Source organism: Macaca nemestrina, chromosome 10, assembly GCF_043159975.1.
Source record: "Macaca nemestrina isolate mMacNem1 chromosome 10, mMacNem.hap1, whole genome shotgun sequence".
NCBI classification, from domain to species: Eukaryota; Metazoa; Chordata; class Mammalia; order Primates; family Cercopithecidae; genus Macaca; species Macaca nemestrina.
The window spans coordinates 69,344,897-69,367,224 of NC_092134.1; the positions used below are offsets into that span (position 1 = coordinate 69,344,897).

The 22,328-nt window shown below is 38.4% G+C and overlaps 1 protein-coding gene across 3 annotated transcripts in view; it reads right to left on the minus strand.

The window, feature by feature from the left end:
- Positions 1-22,328, minus strand: part of LOC105474026 (SLIT-ROBO Rho GTPase activating protein 1) — a 303,892-nt gene that overhangs the window by 54,331 nt on the left and 227,233 nt on the right. For all 3 annotated transcript variants that reach the window (XR_011609066.1, XM_071071504.1, XM_071071505.1), the window contains exons 8-10: positions 21,212-21,313; positions 7,584-7,781; positions 6,366-6,450 (exon numbers count right to left, since the gene is read on the minus strand). Coding sequence is in view for 2 of the 3 variants with exons in the window: in XM_071071504.1 (XP_070927605.1) it covers positions 6,366-6,450; positions 7,584-7,781; positions 21,212-21,313 (385 nt within the window). In the remaining variant the exon portion in view is untranslated. The remainder of the gene's footprint in view (positions 1-6,365; positions 6,451-7,583; positions 7,782-21,211; positions 21,314-22,328) is intronic.

Sequence of the window (22,328 nt, forward strand, 5' to 3'; positions counted from 1 at the left end):
TGTAAGCCCAAAAATGAAATACAAATAAGACACATCCAAGATTTACATGTTTGCTATTCTCTCTGTTTTGACTGACACTTGTTGGGGAGAAGGATGAGGTCAAATAAAGTTGAGAGGGTTCAATTTTCCTTAGACTAAGTTGGTGTTCTTTCTATAATATGAATCAGGGGACTGGAGAGAAGTTGTATTTTGTAATCAGAAATGACATTTGTGAATATTAAAGTACAAGGACATTAAATGATACTACATTCCACCAGCTTGTAAACTAAAAGCCTTTCACGGAGTTCTCTGTCCATTAAAACACAAACTTCTTATACATTTGGGTTTCTTGACTTGTTTTAAGCAACAGGGCTGAATTTTTGTAGTGCTCCAACAATCGGCAATAATTTCAAGTTTGCATGTGTTTATTGGTTGCTTTGTACGTTTAGTGAGGAGTGCTGGGAAGGCATGTGGGAAAGTTGAACCATTCAGCTGGTTTGTTTGCAAAATAATGATATGGTCTTGAAACAGCTTGAAAATATAGCTGGCAGGGGATGGTCACGTTGCAGCACAAATAGCTAAGCCTAGCCTATCATATCATAACGCAGTGATTCAGATTTCTAGGGCAAGGCCAACATGACAATGGTGACGAAAACTGGCTTGTTGGGAACGGTGAATCAACACTCCCAGGCTGCAGCAGAGTCTTTTACTCTATTATCTCCTCTTGAATAACAAATAACATAAAGGATTTGATTAATATCTACTGATAAAAAAGGGGCAAACAGTTAAAATCTGAGACTACCTTTCTTTACATAGGGCCAGGCCACAATAAAATTGTTGGCAGAATGAGTTCATGGCCATGACTTGAAGTGGGGATGAAGGGAAGGGAAGAATCTCCTCCTCCTCCTCTTCTCAGTTCTACTTATTTAAGTTATAAGTCCCTTCCTTTTGCTGGCCTTCTACTTTGGAGGAGAAGAAAAAGGTGAAGGTGTACACAGAACTTCAGAATAATTTATAGCTATTCATGAATGGGAGCGAAGGTCTACTGAGAAGAAGAGGGGGCAGATGATGAGCTGACTGGTATGCGGTGCCTTATGGGATATCCTAATGGAAGTGTTCGGCAGGAAGCTGGCTATACAGGGTTAGAGCACAGAGAAAAGACAGGGCTGGAGATAAAGATGTCAGAGTCACCACCATTTAGGTTGTGTTGGGTCCATAGGAGCAACATAAGATTACCCAGTGTGAGGTAGTAGAATGTGCAAAGGGTTGAGGGTAGAGAAACTGTATGGCTTGTGCTGTATTATGTTGTTATTTCGTATACTTTATGATAGCATTAAGTCTAATTAGGTATGATGCAATATATATTAGTAACAATAAAAACAGCAATGACATCTAATATTTATTAGACACCATCATAAGCACTTTGTATTACATATATTAACTCACAATTTTCACAATGACTTTATGAGGTAGCTTCTATTATTATCCTTATTTTACAGAAAAGACTGAGCATATAGAAAAGTGACTTGCCCAAGGTCACGCTATTAGTATGGGGTGGGTGTGGCACTCAGGTCCAGGTTTGTTTTAATCCCAGTCCTGAGCTCCCAGGAACTATAACTATGTACTAGCTCCCAAGCACTATAATGTACCACCCTTAAAAACGTTAAGTCTTTTTCCCTGGCAAATATGTTGAAAGATCCTAGAAGAAAGGTAGGGATTACAGCTTACAATTCTGTCTGCCTCATATGCCTAAAGCCAAATACAAAATACTGAATATTTAAATAAATTTAATAAATTCTATAAATATTTACATTAAATTAATACATATCTATAAACGTAAATTTGATAACATAGGTAATCACTTTCAAGTGATTCAATGATAATGATGCCATGAGAATTCCTTAGAAATGAGATGTTATAACTTTGAAATTCTGCCATTTTTGTTACAATATCCTAACAAATTATTCCCTAGATTTAGAAAATGATACATAAAATGTTTAAAATTATTTTGCTCCATCCATCCATAGTTATAGTATGAGATAAAAAATTAAAAACCTATAACAGATACATTCTGAATAATGAACCAAGAGCAAACTTTGCAAGAACTATCATTCACAGTGTAACCACACTACCACATCCATCGTTTTTTCAGCTAATAGTCCTGAGTGTGTCTCAACTGATGAATGAGGTTTTATTTTTTAATCAGTATCATCATTAATAGATCAATAACACACAAGCTTAGAAGACTCTTCTTCCCAGAGAAATGTGAAAGCTTCCAGCAGTCTGAGGATTAGATTTCAATCATTTTCTTTGGAAAGCTACTTAATTATTAAAAACAACGGACCACTCCTTCCCCCGCCGTCACACCCCCGAACATGCAAGCCATTGTGAAGGAAACAAATGCCCCAGGCTTAACTTGTTCTTGGTGCAAACATTTTTTTTCAGCTACTCTTAAATTTCACTTGAGAATTATGAAGTGAATTATTTTTCACACCTAAATGTATTTTATCTCTTACATATAGTTAACGGGAAAACCAAAATATAGTTTGGTGGCAATTTGATATTTTAAAAAAGGAGATGAAAGACTTAAAATGTGTATAGCTCAAATGAGACACAGGCATCCTGGATTTGCTCCCTAATGAATGACTGATGAGAACTCCTGGCATTACTTTCCAGTCCTTTTTCTTCCTTAAGAATACCAACTACTGCAGTGCTTTTCTAAAAAACCATAATTACTCACAATCAGCTTCCCTTTTGAAAGTATACTTGTACTCCTACTCAAAGACAGACAATGGATTGTATGAGGATAACCTATTAAATTCCTTTGTCAGAAACCTTATGCCCAGGGCAAGAAGCAATATAATAATGGAGCTCAGCTCCTAGTGTCAGATTTTCTGTTTGGCAAAATTGCACTGATATTTGCAACCCCTTAGCTCCAAATGTTGCACACAAAGAAGTCAATGTGAACATTAAGGCTCATTACTGAAAAAGAAAAAAAAATTCAGTGCCTCAGTTTTATAGATGTATATATCTCATTTACTGTGGTCAATTTAACTTCTATGATTTAAAAACAAATGACATCACAATAAGATATAATGGTGTTGCTAAGGGTTGAAGAAAATGATAATGATGAGTTTGGTCTTAACAACTCATTGCGTGTTTCCTTCTATTTCAGTAGTTTTCGAAGATCTGGAATTCTGAATTTTGACAGTGCCACTTTAAGAGCCCAATCTAGTTGCTTCACAATGTTGTAAATCAAAGAACTTACTGGGCCATTGGCAGCCTACCAAAAAGCGAGCAGTAAGGCAGGCCAAACACATGTCTGTAGTTACAGATTCAGCTGTGGACGAGCAACTGCTAAATCTTCGGGTTAGGCTCTATTTGTTTTACTATGAAGGCAGTTTTTGCAGTGGTGAGTCTAGTATACTTCAGAGAGGCAATTTCCGTATAAAAAGTCAGGACTGTCCCCAAACATACCATTGAATCCTGTACTAGTAACCCTATTACACCAAATCTGGACTCAGATTCCTCCATAAGAGCTCACCATGGGATTACTTCACTACGGGATGGGCGCCATTAACTCTCCTGGTCTCCTTTGATGTAGCCTATTAACATGAAGAGGGCTTGCACAGAAAGCCAGCAGGCTTATAATGGTTAAGCTAAGAGGTGTGGCATGTCTCCCATGCTCAGCTTTTCTCTGGGCAAATTTGCCAGTGTCATATTCAGGCAGTGACCATCAATTGGTGTGCCACCAAGCCTGCAAAAGGGGCAGGGCTAGGAAGCAGAGAGGTCTGCAACCAGTGGGCAGAGGCTAGTGTGCCTGCTGCTGATGGATGAAAGCCATCCAGTTTCCTCTGCAGCATAAACTGAGTCCTGTGAAGGTCTTATATACCTCAATACAGCTTGTGTCCCTGGTATACCACAGCCCATTGAAAAAAATTCCGAGATAAAGAAATCCTGAGCTGGGTACGGTGGTCCATACCTGTAATCTCAGTACTTTGGGAGGCTGAGGTGGGTGGATCCTGAGGTCAGGGGCTCGAGACCAGCCTGGCCAACATGGTGAGACACCCGCCCCCCCCCGCCGTCTCTACTAAAAATACAAAATTAGCCAGGCATGGTGGCAAATGCCTGTAATCCCAGCTACTCAGGAGGCAAGGCTGCAGAATCACTTAAACCCGGGAGGTGGAGGTTGCAGTGAGCTGAGATTGGGCCATTGCACTCCAGTCTGGGCGACAAGAGCGAAACTCCATCTCAAAAAAAAAAAAAAAAAAAAGAAAAAGAAAATTCTTGCTTGCAGTTCACAAAGTATAATATAGATATATGCAGTTCAGAAGCTAAAGATGAAATTTGGCATGTGGATTCAATAAATTGGCTAGAATATAGCCCCATCCAATGACATGTAAAAGAATATTAAGCATTGGGGTTTTCTCTCTAGGAGACACAAGAGAATCCATGTTGAATAGGTATCATAAAAGTTTCAGAATGTGGCCCCAAGCATATTAACACACGTGTCTGCATGCAGTTCCAAGAATGAATTCCCGCACTACTTCATGATCTCAAAACACAATTTCTAAAGTGGTATCCATCCTCACAGGGTAGGATTTTGTACCTGTAAGCGTTCATCTACACTTAGGATAATTTATGCTTTGGGGCTGCCAACTGACCTTGAGGGCATCACTTGAAATATCAGGCATTTGTGAAAAATTGAAAAAAAAAAAAAAAGACACTACATGATACGGTGAGGGGAAAAAAGAAAAAAACAGGACACAATTGTAAGAAAACTATTCAAAGATAAAAAGACTTTTTTTTTTTTTTTTTAAGTTCAAACCTACAGAAGAGTTAAAAGAGCAGTACAGGAAGCATCCTCATCTCTTTCATGTAGATTTTCTGGCTGTTAACATTTGCCACATTGACTGTACCTTCTCTCTTTCTCTTTCTCTCTCCCTCTTTTTTTTTTTGGAACCATTTGATGGTAAGTTGCAGACATCATGACACTTTAGCAAGCATTTCTTAAGAATAAGAGTGTTCTTCTTTATAATCATAATACCATTATCATATCTAATGCTAACATTATCACATCAAATTAATACTAATTCAATAATATCATTTAACATACAGTCTGTATTTCAACTTCCCTAATTGTTCTTAAAATGTCTTTCATAACTTTTGCTTTTTGATTCAGTATCTAATTTAATCTAGTGTGTGAAGGTTCATACGTTGTACTTGGTTATTTTATTTTTTAATGACACTTTTTAGTAGTTTAAGTGTTGCTTTTTTTTTTTTTCCCCCTTCTAGGTGAAATTGGCCTTTTCATCCTAACTGTGTCAGACATGGTTCTTAGGTCATGATAACCTTTCTCCATGTGGTCATTCCCTGAGGACGATGAGTTCTTTGGTGGAAACCAGGAGATAAGGTGATGGAAACTTTATGGGTAAGAAAGATCCCAGAATTGTAGGAGGCAAGAATTTAGGTCTAAGAGGGGTAATCTCTTTTTTGACCTGAGTTACTCACACAACTCAGTCCTCTCATTTCCCACTCCCTTCCATGTTCTCTTTTACTTTTTCTAACTTCTGGCAGGGTCTAGTGTGAGTAAAAGATAAAGTTACAGACTATGAAGCACTTAAGACAGGGACTTGGCTTGTATTTTTTTTCCTTTTAAATTTCATCAAGACAAAGATAAACATTAACATTTATACAGTCCCCTTTGCCAATATTCCCATGCCCCCCCTCAGTTTCCTCATTTGTAAAAATGGAGAAATTAATAGTGTACAGCAAAATATACGACTCAGAACAAAGCCTGGCCCAGAGAAAGCCTTACAAGTCTTAGCTGTTGCTGTTGTTTTTGTTACTATTATTAGACATAGCAATCTACTTATACTGTAAGATGTTTCTCAACTACAGCCGATGCCTACTGAAAGAAAAAAATCACCCAAACTGGTTTAACTGGTTTCCAGAGTCTAAACAGGCAATAGATGGAACAACAAATACTCGCCCATTAAAACAAACAGGGGTGGGGTTGGAAGGGTGCAGAACCCTGAGAAGGGAAGGAAGAAGAGACTGGGGGTCAGCAGGTAGGGGAGGGGCAGCGTCTCCAGACTTTTCTACCATCAGGAACACCATGCTCTGAAGATCCCTCCCTAGGAGCTCGGTATTGACTTTCCAGCCCTCCCTAGATTTCACTATACTTCCTCAAGGTTAGCACCACGCTTTAGAAGAAAATAGTGCCAGGAGAACTTGATCGTGACATACACAAATGAAACCAAATCGAAACACAGAGTGTCCTCTGCTTCTTAAAGCACAAATATACAATTCATACTCTTTCTGGAATACATGCATGATACGATGTATCATCCAGGTCATCTTCCTATACATTTCGGATAACTCACCTTCTCCCAGAGTCCTCTGCAGCAAGTCATGTTTGGCTTGAAGTTTCGTGATGAGATTACTGCCTTCCAAATATTCTCTGAGTTTCTGCAAAAGGTAAGAATAATTAAAAAAATTTTTTTTTTCTTTTTTGAGACAGAGTTTCACTCTTGTCGCCCAGGTTGGAGTGCAGTGGCTCGATCTTGGCTCACTGCAACCTCCGCCTCCAGGGTTCAAGTGATTCTCCTGCCTCAGCCTCCTGAGTAGCTGGGATTACAAGCGCCTGCCACCACGCCTGGCTTATTTTTGTATTTTTAGTAGAGACGGGGTTTCTCCATATTGGCCAGGCTTGTCTTGAACTCTTGACCTCACGTGATCCGCCTGCCTCAGCCTCCCAAAGTGCTGGGATTACAGGCGTGAGCCACTGCACGCAGCCTAATTTTTAATTTTAAAAAATTATTCAATGTCAAGGAACTTTTCATAGATCTAAAATCCAGCCACTTGGATCTTCTAGATCCTAGAAACTTGTTACTTGAAGTGTGGTCTGCAGACCAGCAGCATCAGCCAACCTTGGGAGCCTAGGAGAGAGGCACACTCTCAGGTTCCTTCTGTACCAGACCTCTGGAAATTAGAACTGGCACTTTCACCAGCTCTCCTGGTGACATGTATGGGTACTGAAGTTTAAAAGTACTGTGTGTTTTTTAATTTTAGAATTGGGGTGTCACTCTCTTGCCCAGGCTGGAGTGCAGTAGAGTGATCTCAGCTCACTGCAACCTCTGCCTCCTGGGCTTAAGTGATCCTCCCACCTCAGCCTCCCAAGTAGCTGGGACTACAGTTGCATGTCATTATGCCTGCCGGCTAATATATATATATATATGTTTTGTAGAGACGGAGTTTTGCCATGATGCCCAGGCTGGTCCCAAACTCCTGGGCTCAAATGATCCTCCCACCTCAGCCTCCCAAGTGTTGGGATTGCAGGCGTGAGCCACTGTGCCCAGCTAAAAGTACTGTTTTATACCAGTCCTCGAACTAACTAAATAACTCCTAACTAACTAATTAACTAACACCTAAGTAACTCCTAAACTCTTTCCAAGACTGACTGAATCAGGAACTCTGATGGTAGACAGGAGTCTATTTTAACAAAAAGAACCCCAGATGATTCGGATGCGACTATAGACGTGGCACTTGGGAATCCGAGATCTGAGCTCTGTCGAGCGGCTTTTGGGAAGTGGCGGGCGCACCATGAAGTAGAATTGTTCAGTTTCCTGCTGGTTGGCTCTTCTCTTGGCGATGCTGGGTTTACTCAGGTAGGTTTCAGAGACAGTGGACTTCACAGATTCTGTGGAGCGACTGTGCTGGAAGCATTCAGAAACATCATAGTCCTCGATGGTGACCATATCTTGTATTGTCTGCAAGGTGGCTTCAGTCGTTTTCTTAACCTGGGAACAGAAATACATTTCTCACATTAGTACATTATTTCATGAATCCCACAAACAGGGAGAGTCCACTCTGTCAGGCAGAGATGACTACACAGAGCCTGTCCCCACCAAATTCACAGTCTTATTAGGAGAGAAACAAAGGTAAAAAACACTCCAGATCACCAGTTTAAGGGAGGGATTTCTTCAAAATCATCCTAAGGAGGTTATTGCTTTATATTTCAGTCCTTATAAATCTCATATATTACTGGGTACTCTCTCAATTACTTTTTTGTCTTAACATTTTTAATTGAAGTCAAACTATATATAGAAAAACACATGGATCATAAGTGTGCAGCTTGATGATGAATTATCACAAAGGGAACACATCTATGTGAGTAACAATCAGACTAAGAAAAAGTATATTACAAGCCTGCTAGTGCCTCTCCCAGTTACCATACACCTATTCCCTCTCCTCCTCCAGTACCTGGATTTCTAAGATTAGATATTAGTTTTGCCCTTTCTTGCACTTCACATGAATGAAATCCTACAGGATGTATAATTTTTGTCTTCCTTTTGCTCAACGTGAGATACACTCACTTCTTGTGAGTATATTTCATTGCTATTCATTGTAGGAATACACTGTAATTCATCCATTTTACTACTGATAGATGCTTTTTTTAAGTTGTGGGCTAGTTTGAATAATACTGCTATAAACACATTTTTGTTTAGTCACACATATATGAATAGAATTGCTGCTAAACTGTTTTCCAAAATGATTGTAATTTATATTGTCACCAGCAGAGTGGAAGAATCCCTGCGATTCCACATCCTCATCAATAGTTGGTATTGTGAGTCTTTCTTTCAAATGTAAACAATTGTGTTGGGTGTGCAGTGGTATCTCACTGTGGTTTGAATATGCATTTCCCTGATACATGAGATTGAGCACATTATCATATGTTTAAGGCAATCTGGATCTCCTTAATTGAGAACACGTTGTTCAAATCTCTTTCTCCATTTTCTAAGTTATGAGTCTTTTTCTTAATGATTTGTTGATATGGATATGAATCTTTTTGTAGTTGTATGTGTTGCAAATATTTTTCCCCACTCTGTGCTGTGGTTTTTCCCTCTTTCAATAGTGTCCAGATGAACAAAGATTCTAATTTTAATATAATGCATTTATCAATTTTTTCCTTTTAGTGTTTCTTGTGTCCTATTTAAGAAATATTTTCCTATCTCATAGCCATGAGATAGGAGCTTATTTATTTATTAATCTTCTAGTAGTCTTTTTATTCACTGAAGGTCATATTCTACCTTTGCTTATCAAAGTGTAATGTAAATTGATAGCTTTTTCCTTCTGTCACACCATGTAAAGAGTTTAGAACACCTTAACTTCATTTACTCCTCCTGATTTATATGCTATTTTTGTAATGTATTATAATAGAATATATGTAAATATTTATATATATTTAAATTTAAGACATTATTATTTTATGTAGTCAATATTCATTAAGCATCATCCATGTATTTATTATATTCTTGGATGTCCAGTGCTTATATTTTAAGGGTACCCTTTAGAAATTCATTTTAGTATGTGTCTGTTTTGTTGACCTGACAATGTCTTTTATTTCACCTTCATTTATTAAATACTTTTTTCTGTGCAGCAGTTATTTTCTTTTTGTATGTTAGAAAGGTACCACTGTACTCTGTTGTGGCTTCCATGTTCCTGTTGAGTGAGAAGGTTACTGTCAGTCTGTCACTGCTTTGAATAAGATCTGCTTTCTTTTTCCAGCTGCTTTTATAATTTTCTATTCATCTTTGGGTTTCTACAGTTTCACTGTAATATATCTAGGTAAGGATTTAAAAAATACATTCTGCCTGGAATTTCTTGGACTGCTTGAATTTGTGTGATGTTTTTCATAGACTTTCGTAAGTTTGCAGCGTTTATCTTTTCAAATATTGACTCTATATTCTTACTTTTCTTTCTGGATGGGGCACGGTGGCTCACACCTATAATCCCAGAACTTTGGGAGGCCGAGGCAGTGGATCTCTTGAAGTCAGGAGTTCGAGACCAGCCTGGCCAATATGGTGAAACCCCATCTCTACTGAAAATACAAAATAGCCGGGCATGGTGGCATATGCCTGTAATCCCAGCTACTCGGGAGGCTAAGTCAGAAGAAGTGCTTGAACTCAGGGGGCAGAAGTTGCAGTGAGCCGAGATCGTGCCACTGCACTCCAGCCTGGGCGACAAAGCAAGACTCTGTCTCAAAAAAAAAAAAAAAAAAAAAAATTTTTTTTTGTTTCTGGGAGTTGAATTAGCATATTAGACATCACTGTGTTCTCTGTATCTCTTCTTTTTCTTTTCAATATTTTATTATCTTTTGTTTTTGATGCTGTATTTTCATTATTTCTTCTGATTTGTCTTCTTTAATGATTTATTTTTTAGCTCTATTTGATGTTAAACTCACCCACTGCTTTCTTAATTTTGGTTATTTCTCAGTGCTAGAATTCCTATGTAGCTCATTCTCAAATCTGTTATTTTAGTGCTTATGATTTCCAGATGAAATCTAAGCTTGGCTTTTAAAAACCTCCTTGAACACTGTAAATAGTTCTTTTGTCATTTATTTCTAATAATCCCAATATTTGGAGTTCCTGTGGGTGTGTCTTATTGTCTATTATTTCTTCTGGCTATCACTCATGGTTTCTTATCTCTTCATTGTCTAACTATCTTTGCTAGATATTTTTTGTAGAGTTATTTGAGGTCAAAGGTGAGGTTATCCTCCAAAGAGAATGTTTATTTTCCCAAACCATTAGGGGCACTAATAGCTCAGAATCTCTGGATTTTATTACTGTTCAAAATATTGGATGATCTTCCTTTTGGGAAGATATGGTTCCCTGTGTCACAGGTTGCAGGCCTGGCCATGCATCTTGTCCTAGAAAATAAAATTTGAAGGAATCAGTTGAGTGACCCAGTCCATCATTACAGGAAGTAGAAATCTTTTCAATTACTTTTTTTTTTTTTTTTAAACAAAATAATGTTTGGGAAAGAAACAGTAGCAATTAGTACTAGTTTGGGTGTTTAGAAGGTCATGTGATGGAATTAATATTAAAAAAAAAGAAGAGAAAGACATTTAATAGACAATAATCATTCCTGGGGTTATGCACAATGCAAAGGGTAGATATTGTTGGGAAAAAAGCATATTAATGACCATTAAAATACTGTAATTAATTACTTTAAGGAGGTCATAATTAAATATCTATAGACTGAATTAAAAGAGTCACCATCCTACACTAGTCAAATAGGCTCTTATAGCTTGTGGACAAATTTCTAATGACAGTATCATGCACAAGTTTTAAAAGCACTGTATTTCAAACAAATAGATGTGAAGATGGTATACTCTGAGAAAAGTATACTTGATGACTCAAAATGTGGCTCTAGTAATGACAAACAGTATCAGGATATATGAAGAGTCTTCATAAAATTGTGAAAATGAGAGAAAAACTATTTCTAAATTAAAATACTGTTTTATATGATTTAAATTATGCATAACTAAATTAATAACTGAATAAGGAAGGTAAATATTTGACTATATTATCTACAGCTCCATAAATTTTATATTTATAATACTTTAAAAAATGGAAGTACTTGTGCCAATATATAGTAATTAAAATGCTACAAAGTAAATGCTATTATTTCTTTATTCAATTAAACTCTTGAAATTGACAAATGTGTAAGAAAACACAGGCAAAAGAGTATATTGTGCTGTCTGAGGAAGTCACGGAAGGCACCATTCAGAAGATAAATTTTGAGCACATATTAAATGGTGAATAGGTGTTCACTGGAAAAAAGGGCATTCCAGGCAGAGGAAAAAGTGGGAAAAGAGAGATCCTGGCCTTCTTGGGCTACAACAAGAAGTTTTTTTTGAGAAGTAGGAGTGCATAGCATCTAGAGAAGATGACTTGCTAATAAAGGCCCTTCCGATTGTATGATACTGGGGTCAGAATTTAAAAAAATAAAACAAAAATAAAGGCCCTCATATACCACACTTAATTGAGAATCAACAGGGACACTGACACCTATAAGGGACAGTTTAGATTTACATTTTTAAAAGATCCCTGAGTTGATGAACAATAAAAGGGAAAGAGACAGAAAGCAGGAAAAGTAGTCAGGAGACCCTAGTTCCATTAGAGATGACGAAACCTTGGTCTAATGAAGTAAGAGTGGGAATGAACACGATGGGGCATATTTGAAAAACATTTAAGCAACAGCAGTAGCAGTTAATCGTTTTCAACAGATGGCTTAAATAGCAAAACTGCTGAGAAGAACTACAGCTTCTTTTGCTCTGGAAGGCAGAGCAGAACTTCCAAATACATAGGAGCATGAAAAGTATACATAGGAGCATGAAATGTTCTTCAGATACTGGTAAGGTGAAGTACAAGAATAACACGATGTAAGGTTCAATAAGGTGCTCTGATATGTACCTAATTAAAACACAATTAAAGGAAAACAATGACAAGAAAAGCTCCTAAAATACACAAACAAAAAACCACAAAATCCATCTGAACAACAAAAAAACCCAAAAACAATCATGAACCAAAATAAACATTCCTAGTTTGTCTTCAAATGCAGTCAGTTTTTGTTTTTTTAATGGATTCTCTATCCATGTATTCAACCATTCACAAATTCAACCAACTGTGGGTCAAAAATATTTGTAAAAAAAATAAAAAATAATACAACAATAAAAAATAACAAAACCCAGTATAACTATTTACATAGCATTTACAGTGTTTTAGGTATTACAAGTAATCTAGAGATGATTTAAAGTATAGGAAAATGTGTGTAGGTTATGCGCAGATACCACACCATTTATATAACAGACTTGAGCATCCTCGAATTTCGCTATCTGTGGGAGATCCTGGAACCAATCCCCCCTGGATGCCAAGGGACAACTGTAATCTGTAAATTTGTTGGAATTTTGCAATTAAAGTGTGTTCACTGAGTTTATGACACAGACGGTTACATAAGAATGTTTCACTAGAACCGTGTTCTTACATATAGGAAACCAGAGACAGTAGCATTATCAGATGCACACATGGAATACATATACGAAGAACCAAAATCAACACCACCATTTTTCTTCTTTTTTTCAACTTCCTTCTCAGAAGCAGTGGTGTCATGGTTAAATTTGGAAGTATCAGGAATAAAGGATGTGACAGAAGCCACCAGACACAATGCTGGGACTGCATATCATCCCATGGGATGTTTGCAACAGACAGTAACACCAGCTTCTGACACACACCAGCCATATTAATAAGTCTCGGGGGGAACATAATGAGGCAAATATGAAACAGCTAATATGAGCCTTGTAATACCTCCCCAAAAACAGGAGGAAAACACAGTTGGGTTTTGGTGGAAGGAGAGGCCAAAGACTTGACAAAGGATTCATGAGAAACCAGAAGAATGCACTGCACTGAAGGAGCTGCCCGGGTGGCTTGAACTCTGAGCTGTGGGTCAAAATGAATGAGGAGGGAGAGGTGACTTCTGCGGGCTTTTGTGGACTGGTTCTGTTGCCTTTGTGTTACCAGGATACTACCATCACTGGGAGAACAAGACAGCTATTTCAGTGGTCTCATTCCCTGAATGCACCGTGTTATTCTAAGGCAAACCAGGTACTGAGTAGCTTAAACAACAGAAAGGTATTGTCTCACAGTGCTGGAGGCTAGACATCTGAGATCGAGGTGTTGGTTTGCGGGGTTGGTTCTTTCTGAGGGCTGGGAGGGAAGGATCTGTTCCAGGCCTCTCTCCTTGGCTTGTAGATGGTCATCTTCTCCCTATGTCTCTTCATATCGTCTTCCCTCCACCTGTGTCTCTGTATCCAAATTTCCCCTCCCCTTTGTCTTATAAGGACATAAGTCATATTGACCTACTTTAATTTGATTACTTCTGTGAAGATCCTATCTTCAAATAAGATCACATTCTTAATCACTGGAAGCTAAGACTTTAACATATGAATTTTCAGGGAGGACACAAATCATACTATAACACACTCCATGTATTTTAAGGCACTGTGCCTTGTACCTTGCACCGATACAGTCCTATTCATCCTTTAAGACTCATCACTCATCTGTGAAGGTGACCCTCATCCCTTCCTTCGCCTCCCCACTGAACTACTTGCTCCTTCCCATCGCTGACCTTGAATGTATTTCAATTACAGCACTGTGTCATTTCAGATGTACTAAAAATTAGCAGAAAGGGACCACACACACACACACACACACACACACACACACACACACACACAGATTGGGTCAATTCCATAATTAATTAGCCAAGGGTACAGAAACTCACAGCTAGCACAGGCCACAGAAGGCGAGAGCATAGGCAGAGCATCCTGCCATGGCCTTCCCTTGTTCCTTGTACCCTAACATGGGTGCAATGCTAGTGACCCTATCCCCTGTCTGTGTTGGGTAGGCATTACCAGATCTGAAAAAACAGACCAATGTTTGCTGTCCCACAACCTTTTTTTTTGGGGGGGGGGGGGCGGGGTAGGGAATGTCACATCACCATTCCAGAAGAATTCACACTAGTAATTTATGTACTTGCATTTAAGGTAATGTTTACAAATGCTGGGCTCTCTTGTTTTTGAACAAAACTCATTCTCAGCAATGATATAACTTAATCCAAGGAAGAAAACATCATCGTTGCTCAGGACTCTCAGAACAAAGTCTCTGCCTTCAGCTATGTCTCGGAAAACCTGTTTTCCTGTGGCCCACCCCTGACTCTGATTTAATGACCCATGTGAGTGGACCTGACACTGAGTGTGGTCTAAGAAGCATGATCTCAAATTGATTTCTCACAAGCACCTGCCACACTGTTTAGAGGTTTATATTTCCACCTATGGTGGAAGCAACTTGAAGTCAGTGATAACTTATTAATCTTTATAGCTCCAGGGACTAGCACGGTGCCTGAAACACAGCAAATTATCAGAAAAAGTTCACTGAATGAACAGTGGACGCTGAAGTTATCCTTTCAAATCATAGATGCCAAAAAATGCTCAGTGCATCAGAGAAAATGAGTGGCTTCTCCACTGAGAGCCATCCTGAGCTCTGCCATTTTCTTTGGGGTGCCCTATCCCAGGACTCATTTTTATACCCATCCTAGAAATTCTCCTCATTTCTCTTGGTATTCTTTTGGATCAAGGCCCTCCCTTTAGTGAGCTAAAGCTTGCTTGAAACAAAAAATATAAATGTGTGTTCGTGGTGAAAGACAGTTGATCCTATTTTTAATTTGGCCGAGAAGATGATGCCATCTAAGGGACAAATGGCAGTTATCTTTTACTTAGGATTTTCCTGTTAGCTTATCAGTAGAAGGTTGCAGGCAAGTCAAAGATACTTAAATCAGTAAAAATGAAGTTAAAGGCCACAGAGAAGATCCAAAGCAGCAATTATAATTAAGTGGTTATCAGGCTTCATATCTTATATCAAGTCTCAAAAGAACTTGAGAATCCCCCAGGAGAGTTTGATCATTGATTTACATGACCTGGGATTCTGCTGAGGTCACTGGTATTATGAGAAATTTGGGGGGAAAATGTGATTTTTCTACCCTAGGTAGGAGGTATAACTGAAATATCTCTTAGTTCCCTCAATTTCCCATGCCATGAAAATTGTCTCAAATGTTTGCCTAAAATCTGGCTCATTATTGTTTAAAATATCTTGTGTAAGTAATGTATTTTTGGAACAGTCTGTGAAATACTCGTTGGCAAGCTGCTGGTGAAAGACTTCAAATGGTGCTAGGAAAATTTACGTGGAGCTATCTGTTCATTCAACACTGTTGCAAATTGATTGAGAAATTATGGGTCTCTCTCATTGTACATTCCCCTCAGGGTGGTAAATCTACTATAATTTAAGAGAGACTAGTTGTTTTATATGTGAGAAGGTTTTACTCATAGAACAGCAGTGACATGCTGATGAAAACTTTATTTTCTGGACCAAATATTGGGACAAACAGTCTGAAAATGGGGCAAGCTATTACAAACCAATGTTGTCCTAAAAAAATATAAAAGGCATAGATGCTCTCCTCAAAGTAGTTCCTTTTTCTCTTTCTTTGACTGTGTATAGATAAAGGGAGAAATGAGAAACTTGAAGAAATGGGAACTGTAATCAATGGTGAGTTACTCCAGAGGCTAGTTTGGAAAGGAAGAAGCAAGAGGAATGACCCCTAAGCAGAAATCCCTACAACAAGGTTAAATGCAAACTTTTGAGAAAGCAGACAAGACAGCGCAATATTAGGCTGGAAAGTGTTTGGAACATGTTTATAATGAGAAAGGTATAAATGATTAGTTTGTTTTTGAAAAGTTGCCTTTAAGAGCAATGTTGGGCCGGGTGGCTGAAATGAGTAATGTGAGCCGGCTGTGGCTCTCACCTGTAATCCCAGCACTCTGGGAGGCCAAGGCAGGAAGATCTCTTGAGCCCAGGAGTTCAACCAGCCTGGGAAACATAGGGAGACTCTGTCTCTACAAATAATAAAAAAGTAGCTGGGCATATTATTTTGTTTTTGAACAAAATTCATGAACAATAATTGAAAATTTAAAGAATAATTCAAAATAATTATTTGTAGAAACACTGTCTCTGTAAGTAATAAAAAAGTAGCTACTTGGGAGGCTAAGGCAGGAGGACCACCTGAGCCCGGGAGGTTGAGGCTGCAGTGACTGTGCCACTGCACTCCAGCCTGGATGACAGACTGGCACCCTGTCTCAAACAAAACAAAACAAAAACAAAAGTAATGTTTATTAATGTTTCCCTTCAAAGTTTTAATAAACAGCTAAGTAATCAAAATAAAACAATGATCGGGCACAAGGCTGTGTGGCAGCAGGCCCCGCTCTAATTCCATATGCATAACACACAGTGGGCACTAATGAATATTCACTGACAGATCGGCTGGAAGTTGGAATCGTGAGACTGAGGTACTAAGGGTGCAAGTTTGCAACATAATAAAACTCAAACCTCATTTTTAAAAGTTTATCAGGTAAATGTAAAGTTGGGAAGTGACAATAAATGTCACAATCTCTTATGAATCTTTATCAACCACAGATTTAATTAAGCCCTTCTCAAACCTTTTAGCTTTTACTACTTTTAAGTATACTGAGGCCATTTCACAAGCATGTACTGCTCTCTTCTCTTTGTTTTAAGGCAAGTTTTAAGGCAAAGATATACAAACTCAAATATCTTTAAGGGCCAGGCAAGCCATGAAAATGAGCTGAGTGGGCTGAGTGGAGAACATGGCAAACTGGAAGCACACATTCTGTGTCTAAAGGAAGTCAGTTATTGTCCCGTAGAAACACAGGTCTAGTGTGATCAGTTCTTCTAATTTTTAAAGAGGCTGGATATTGATAAATATATATTATTTATATTATAAATATAAATAATTTATATAATTTAATAATATTTATAAATTAAATATTTATAATTTAATAAATTAAATAATATTTATAAATTAAATAATTTATAATTTAATATTTATATATTATAAATGTTTATTATTTATAATATAAATAATATATATTTATTATATATTTATATATTATATAATTAATATATTATACATTATTTTTATAAACATGTATATTTATAAAATATAAATATGTAAATATATATTATATATATTATATATAATATATATCTATATTTTTTTTGAGACAGAGTCTTGCACTGTTGCCCAGGCTGGAGTGCAGTGGTGTAATCTCAGCTCACTGCAACTTCCACCTCCTGGGTTCAAGTGATTCTCCCGCCTCAGCCTCCTGAGTAACTGGGACTACAAGCATGCACCACCATGCCTGGCTAATTTTTATATTTTTAGTAGAGACAGCATTTTGTCATGTTGGCCAGGCTGATCTCGAACTCCTGACCTCAAGAGATTTGCCCGCTTTGGCCTCCTGAAGTGCTGGGATTATAGGTGTGAGCCACTGTGCTCACCTTGCATATTGGTATTTTTATGAAAACTTACAGTTTTTACAGGATAGTAAATAACTTTCAAAACCCAAGCACTGTAGAGCAAACAAAAGTTTTCAGGCCAGGAGTGATGGCTCATACCTGTAATCCCAGCATCTTGGGAGACCAAGGCAGGTGGATCGCTTGAACCCAGGAGTTAGAGACCAGCCTGGGCAATGTGGTGAAATCCAGTTTCTATGAAAAATACAAAAATCAGCCAGGTGTGGTGGTGTGTGCCTGCAGTCCCAGCTACTCAGGAGGCTGAGGTGGGAGGATTACCTGAGCCTGCGAGGTTGAGGCTGCAGTGAGCTGTGACTGTGCCTCTGCACCCCAGCCTGGGTGGCCGAGTGAGACCTTGTCTCAAAAAAATTTTTTTTCATGGGCCAGATATGGTCTGTTGCAGGTGGTGCCTACTTTTTTTGTTGTTGTTGTTGTTGAGACGGAGTCTTGCTCTGTCACCCAGGCTGGAGGGCAGTGGCACGATCTTGGCTCACTGCAACCTCCTGGGTTCAAGTGATTCTCCTGTCTCAGCTTCCTGAGTAGCTGGGATTACAGGCGCATGCTGCCAGGCCCGGCTAATTTTTTGTATTTTAGTAGAGATGGGGTTTCACCATGTTGCCCAGGCTGTTCTCGAACTCTTGAGCTCAGGCAATCTGCCCGCCTTGGCCTCCCAAAGTGACTATTTAAGGTATTCTAAGATTTGGTGAAAAGGTTCATGTTCTACTTAGCTGCACTGTCCATGCTTTTTAAAACTTGGGTGAAATTCTCTCTCAACTTTTCTTTCTTTTGGTGGGGGAGACAGGGTCCCATTCCATTGGCCAGGCTAGAGTGCAGTGGCATAATCATAGCTCAATGCAGCCTCAAGCCCTGGGGACCTTCAGTATTTATTGTACTGAACCACAGTAACAAAACTCCTTAACTTGGCTCTCAAAGCTTCTTGTTGAATGACCTCACCTTCTCCTTCAGTTCATCCCCAAAGAAAACTGGGGTGATAACCAAACTGTTCTGTTCTCCCAAGGAACTTTGACATATATTGAAATATCTTTTCTTCCCTCTATTTTTATGGTTATCTACTGATTATCAAAAATCTAATTTAAATCTTACTTTCTTTGAGAATCCCACTCCACCACAGTAAATTTTCTTCGGTGTCCAACAAATCATAAACCAGTAGTCATGCTCACAAGAAACATTAGGATAATCCAATTCATTTGCTGCTTCAGCTAATGTTTAAAAAGTACTTTTTAAGTTTTATTTTGCAGTCAGTAGGTTTTTAAAAATTTATTTTAATTAATTAATATTTTTAAGAGACAGGGTCCTGCTGTCACCCAGGCTAAAGTGCAGTGGCACCATCTCACCTCAGTGCAGCCTCGAACTCCTGGGCTCAAGAGATCCTCCCTCAGCTTCCCAAGTTCTTTAGAGAATTTTTAAAAATTAACCCTCACAAAGCATTGCCTGACTCTCTAAGTTTATAAGGACACTGTGCTTCTCCACATTATGCCTAAAAAGGCATACATTAAGGGTCACAAACTCAAAGGCCTGCGGAGGCCAGACAGGTAACACAAACAGTTCACTGTAAGAGAACTGGGAGTTGAATGACTCTGGCAAAGTAGAATTCAAATGCCCCAGCTCTTCAATTCATGAAGCAGTGCAGGGCCAGAGTAGCCAGACCTTTTTTTAAAAAAAAAGGTCAAAACTTTGGGAGCCAAACAAAACATATCCTTGAGCTGCCAGTTTTGACTTTGTGTATAATACCCTATTTTCCTTGAGTTTAGAGAATGTTATCCAAATAAAACAGCAGAAGGATATGCAGGGAAAAACAAGGGAAGTCACTAGACATACAAACTGTAGATAGAACAGGATCCAGTAAACTGCATTAGGTATTTTGTGAAGCCTAGCCAAAACCTAGGCTCTCAAATGCTACTTCAAGGTGAGCAGTAGCTTTCCTTTGGAAAGGTTCATTTGTGGGACTCTATATAGAGATGACATTGGTTGCATCTTAAATACACACATTTGAATAAGGGCTGGTTTGTTTCTATTAGGAATAATAAAAGCCAAAATTTACAATGGGTTTTGACCAAATTATACCGGTCTAAAAATACATCATTCTTTCTTAACAGAAACAAATACACAGAGCTCAAACATCCTGGTGGGATTAAAACAAAAGAGGGTATGAAAGTGAATTTTGGATATTCACTTTATGATTGTAAGTTATCTTTTCACTTCTGTCCCACAATCCTTTCTTTTGGGAATTGTCTCTAGAAATACACTATTTCTGTTGGAATTCTCAATCAAAGGGTTCTATGAGCTGCACATTCTCCAGGCTGGCCAATGACAGAATCTCATCTCCTAGATGGAATCGTTTGTCCAGAAGTATGCATGACTTTAGCCAGGTCAGTGAAGAGTCAGTCCTACTGCAGAGACAAGGATGCTAGGATGAAGTGGGATGGCAAGCTTTAAAAGGGACCACACAGTTCTGCCTCTATCCCCAACACACATGAAGAAATCACTTCAAAGTGATAAAAAGAGAGAGAGTCCTGATAATGTCATTTGAACACAAATCCAGTGATGTCTGAGGATACTGCAAACACTGACCAATAGTTAACTTTGTAACTTGTGTTCCTGTAAATTACAATTGGGAGCCTTGATTAATGCAAGAAACATTTGTGGTTCGTATCTTTATTTTAGGAGAACGTGGATTCAAGTAAGTTAATTTCAGAAATAGGCAGCTGAATTGTATAATTGCTTCCTAACTCAACATATATTAATAATTCATATTTTATACTCTATTCATTTAAATATACTAATGCTGGCAAATAAACATTTGTCTATCCTCATTCAAGTACCATTTCAAAATATGATTTTGTTCTAATTATATCAGTAATGCCATGTTCAGTACCAAAAATTTAGAGAATATAGGAAAGCATAAGGGAAAAAAAGTGAATTTTAAAAGTTAGGATTAAATTAACATGGCACACTGTGGGCCAGGCCCCACAATGGCTCATGCCTGTAATCCCAGCACTTTGGGAGGCCAAGATAGGACTGCTTGAAGCCAGGAGTTTGAGTCCAGCCTGGGCAACACAGCAAGGCCCCATCTCTACAAAATATTTTAAAAAATAAATTAACATATTAGTCAAAAGTTCCACTGTACACAGGATTGTATATTTTTGTACATATATGTTGAATTTGACAACCCATGGGAACTATTTTCAGTATGAATTACAATTTAAGGTAAAAAAATTATGTTTACATGTATATGCAGTGAGTATCTAGTAAAATATTAATCTATGGCAGAATACAGAATCTTTGCATTTATCCCCTACAAAGAGTATTACAGGAACCCTGAGAGCAGGAAATACATAATGAAGAGGTTGAATCTTGAATATTAAATATGCCTAGATCATGTGAGAATGCCTTCCAGTTATATCTGAATTCAGAACACTGGTGTGGCAGGATGAACGCATGCTCACCTCTTCATTCTCGATTTTGAGCGTGGCGAGGCGGGACTGCAACTGTTGGTACCTGAGCATGAGCTCTGCCTGGACTGGTTGCTGGGCACTGACCTGGCACACCTGATGGACAATGAGAAACCACAGTTACAATGGGGCACCACAGACCCACCTCCAGAAGCACAGTTCTCCTATTTAAATGACACACAAATCACACCAATCCTCTCAAGGTTCCAATTACATATTTACTTTTAATAAGCGCATCAAAACTTCTCTTGTAAATATGGAGCTGTTACATAAGCTGCAACAGTAGAATGCAGCTGCTTGGCCTGGCTACGACTGGAAGATGGCAGCTGCAGGAAGGACTGTGGTAAGAATGGAGCAGTTCCTGCGATGGAGCTCTGATGATGAAATCTCACTCGTGGAATTCTTAATGGCTCTTGTGCAGAGGCAGAAGATGATTCATGTGGACCATACAGACATAAATTAAGAAGGCAGCAGGGCTTATTGGTTAGGGTCTGAGCTCTCGAGTCAGTCAGTTGTACTTGAATGCCAGCTCTTTCCCCTACTAGCCAGGTGACTGTGGTAAGTTACAAAACCTCAGCTTCCTAATCTGTAGAATGAGAATAATAAGAGTTCTCATAACACAGGGCTGCTGTGGGAATGAAATGAGACAATGTACAGAAGCAACTTAGATCAGCGCTTGGCACACAGTAAAAACTCAGAAAATGTGAATGACTATTTGAGCATCTTTCAAATATGGCTTCCCTAGCCAATAGCAGCCAAATCGCGTGACTCACCATGAACTTCAAGAGGCCACTTATCTTAGGTTTTGATAGAATATATTTGGCCATGATCTCAATTATGGATAAGTTCAAAATCAGAGCATTATCAAAACTGCACCAGAAACAATTTCTTCTTATCTGCCTTGTTTTAGAAATGCTCTTGGCTGATGGGGGTTCCTTTTATGGAGTTTCCAAAACATTAGAGAGATTACCACTGCTCCTTAGCAGAACTGGCCATAAAAAAGGGCAACCAACTTATTTTATTAAAATAATAAAACCATTAACATCCAACTGATGTCATTTGTCTGTGATATGTTAACATGCCATGCTTAACATATCCACAGCTGAAAAAT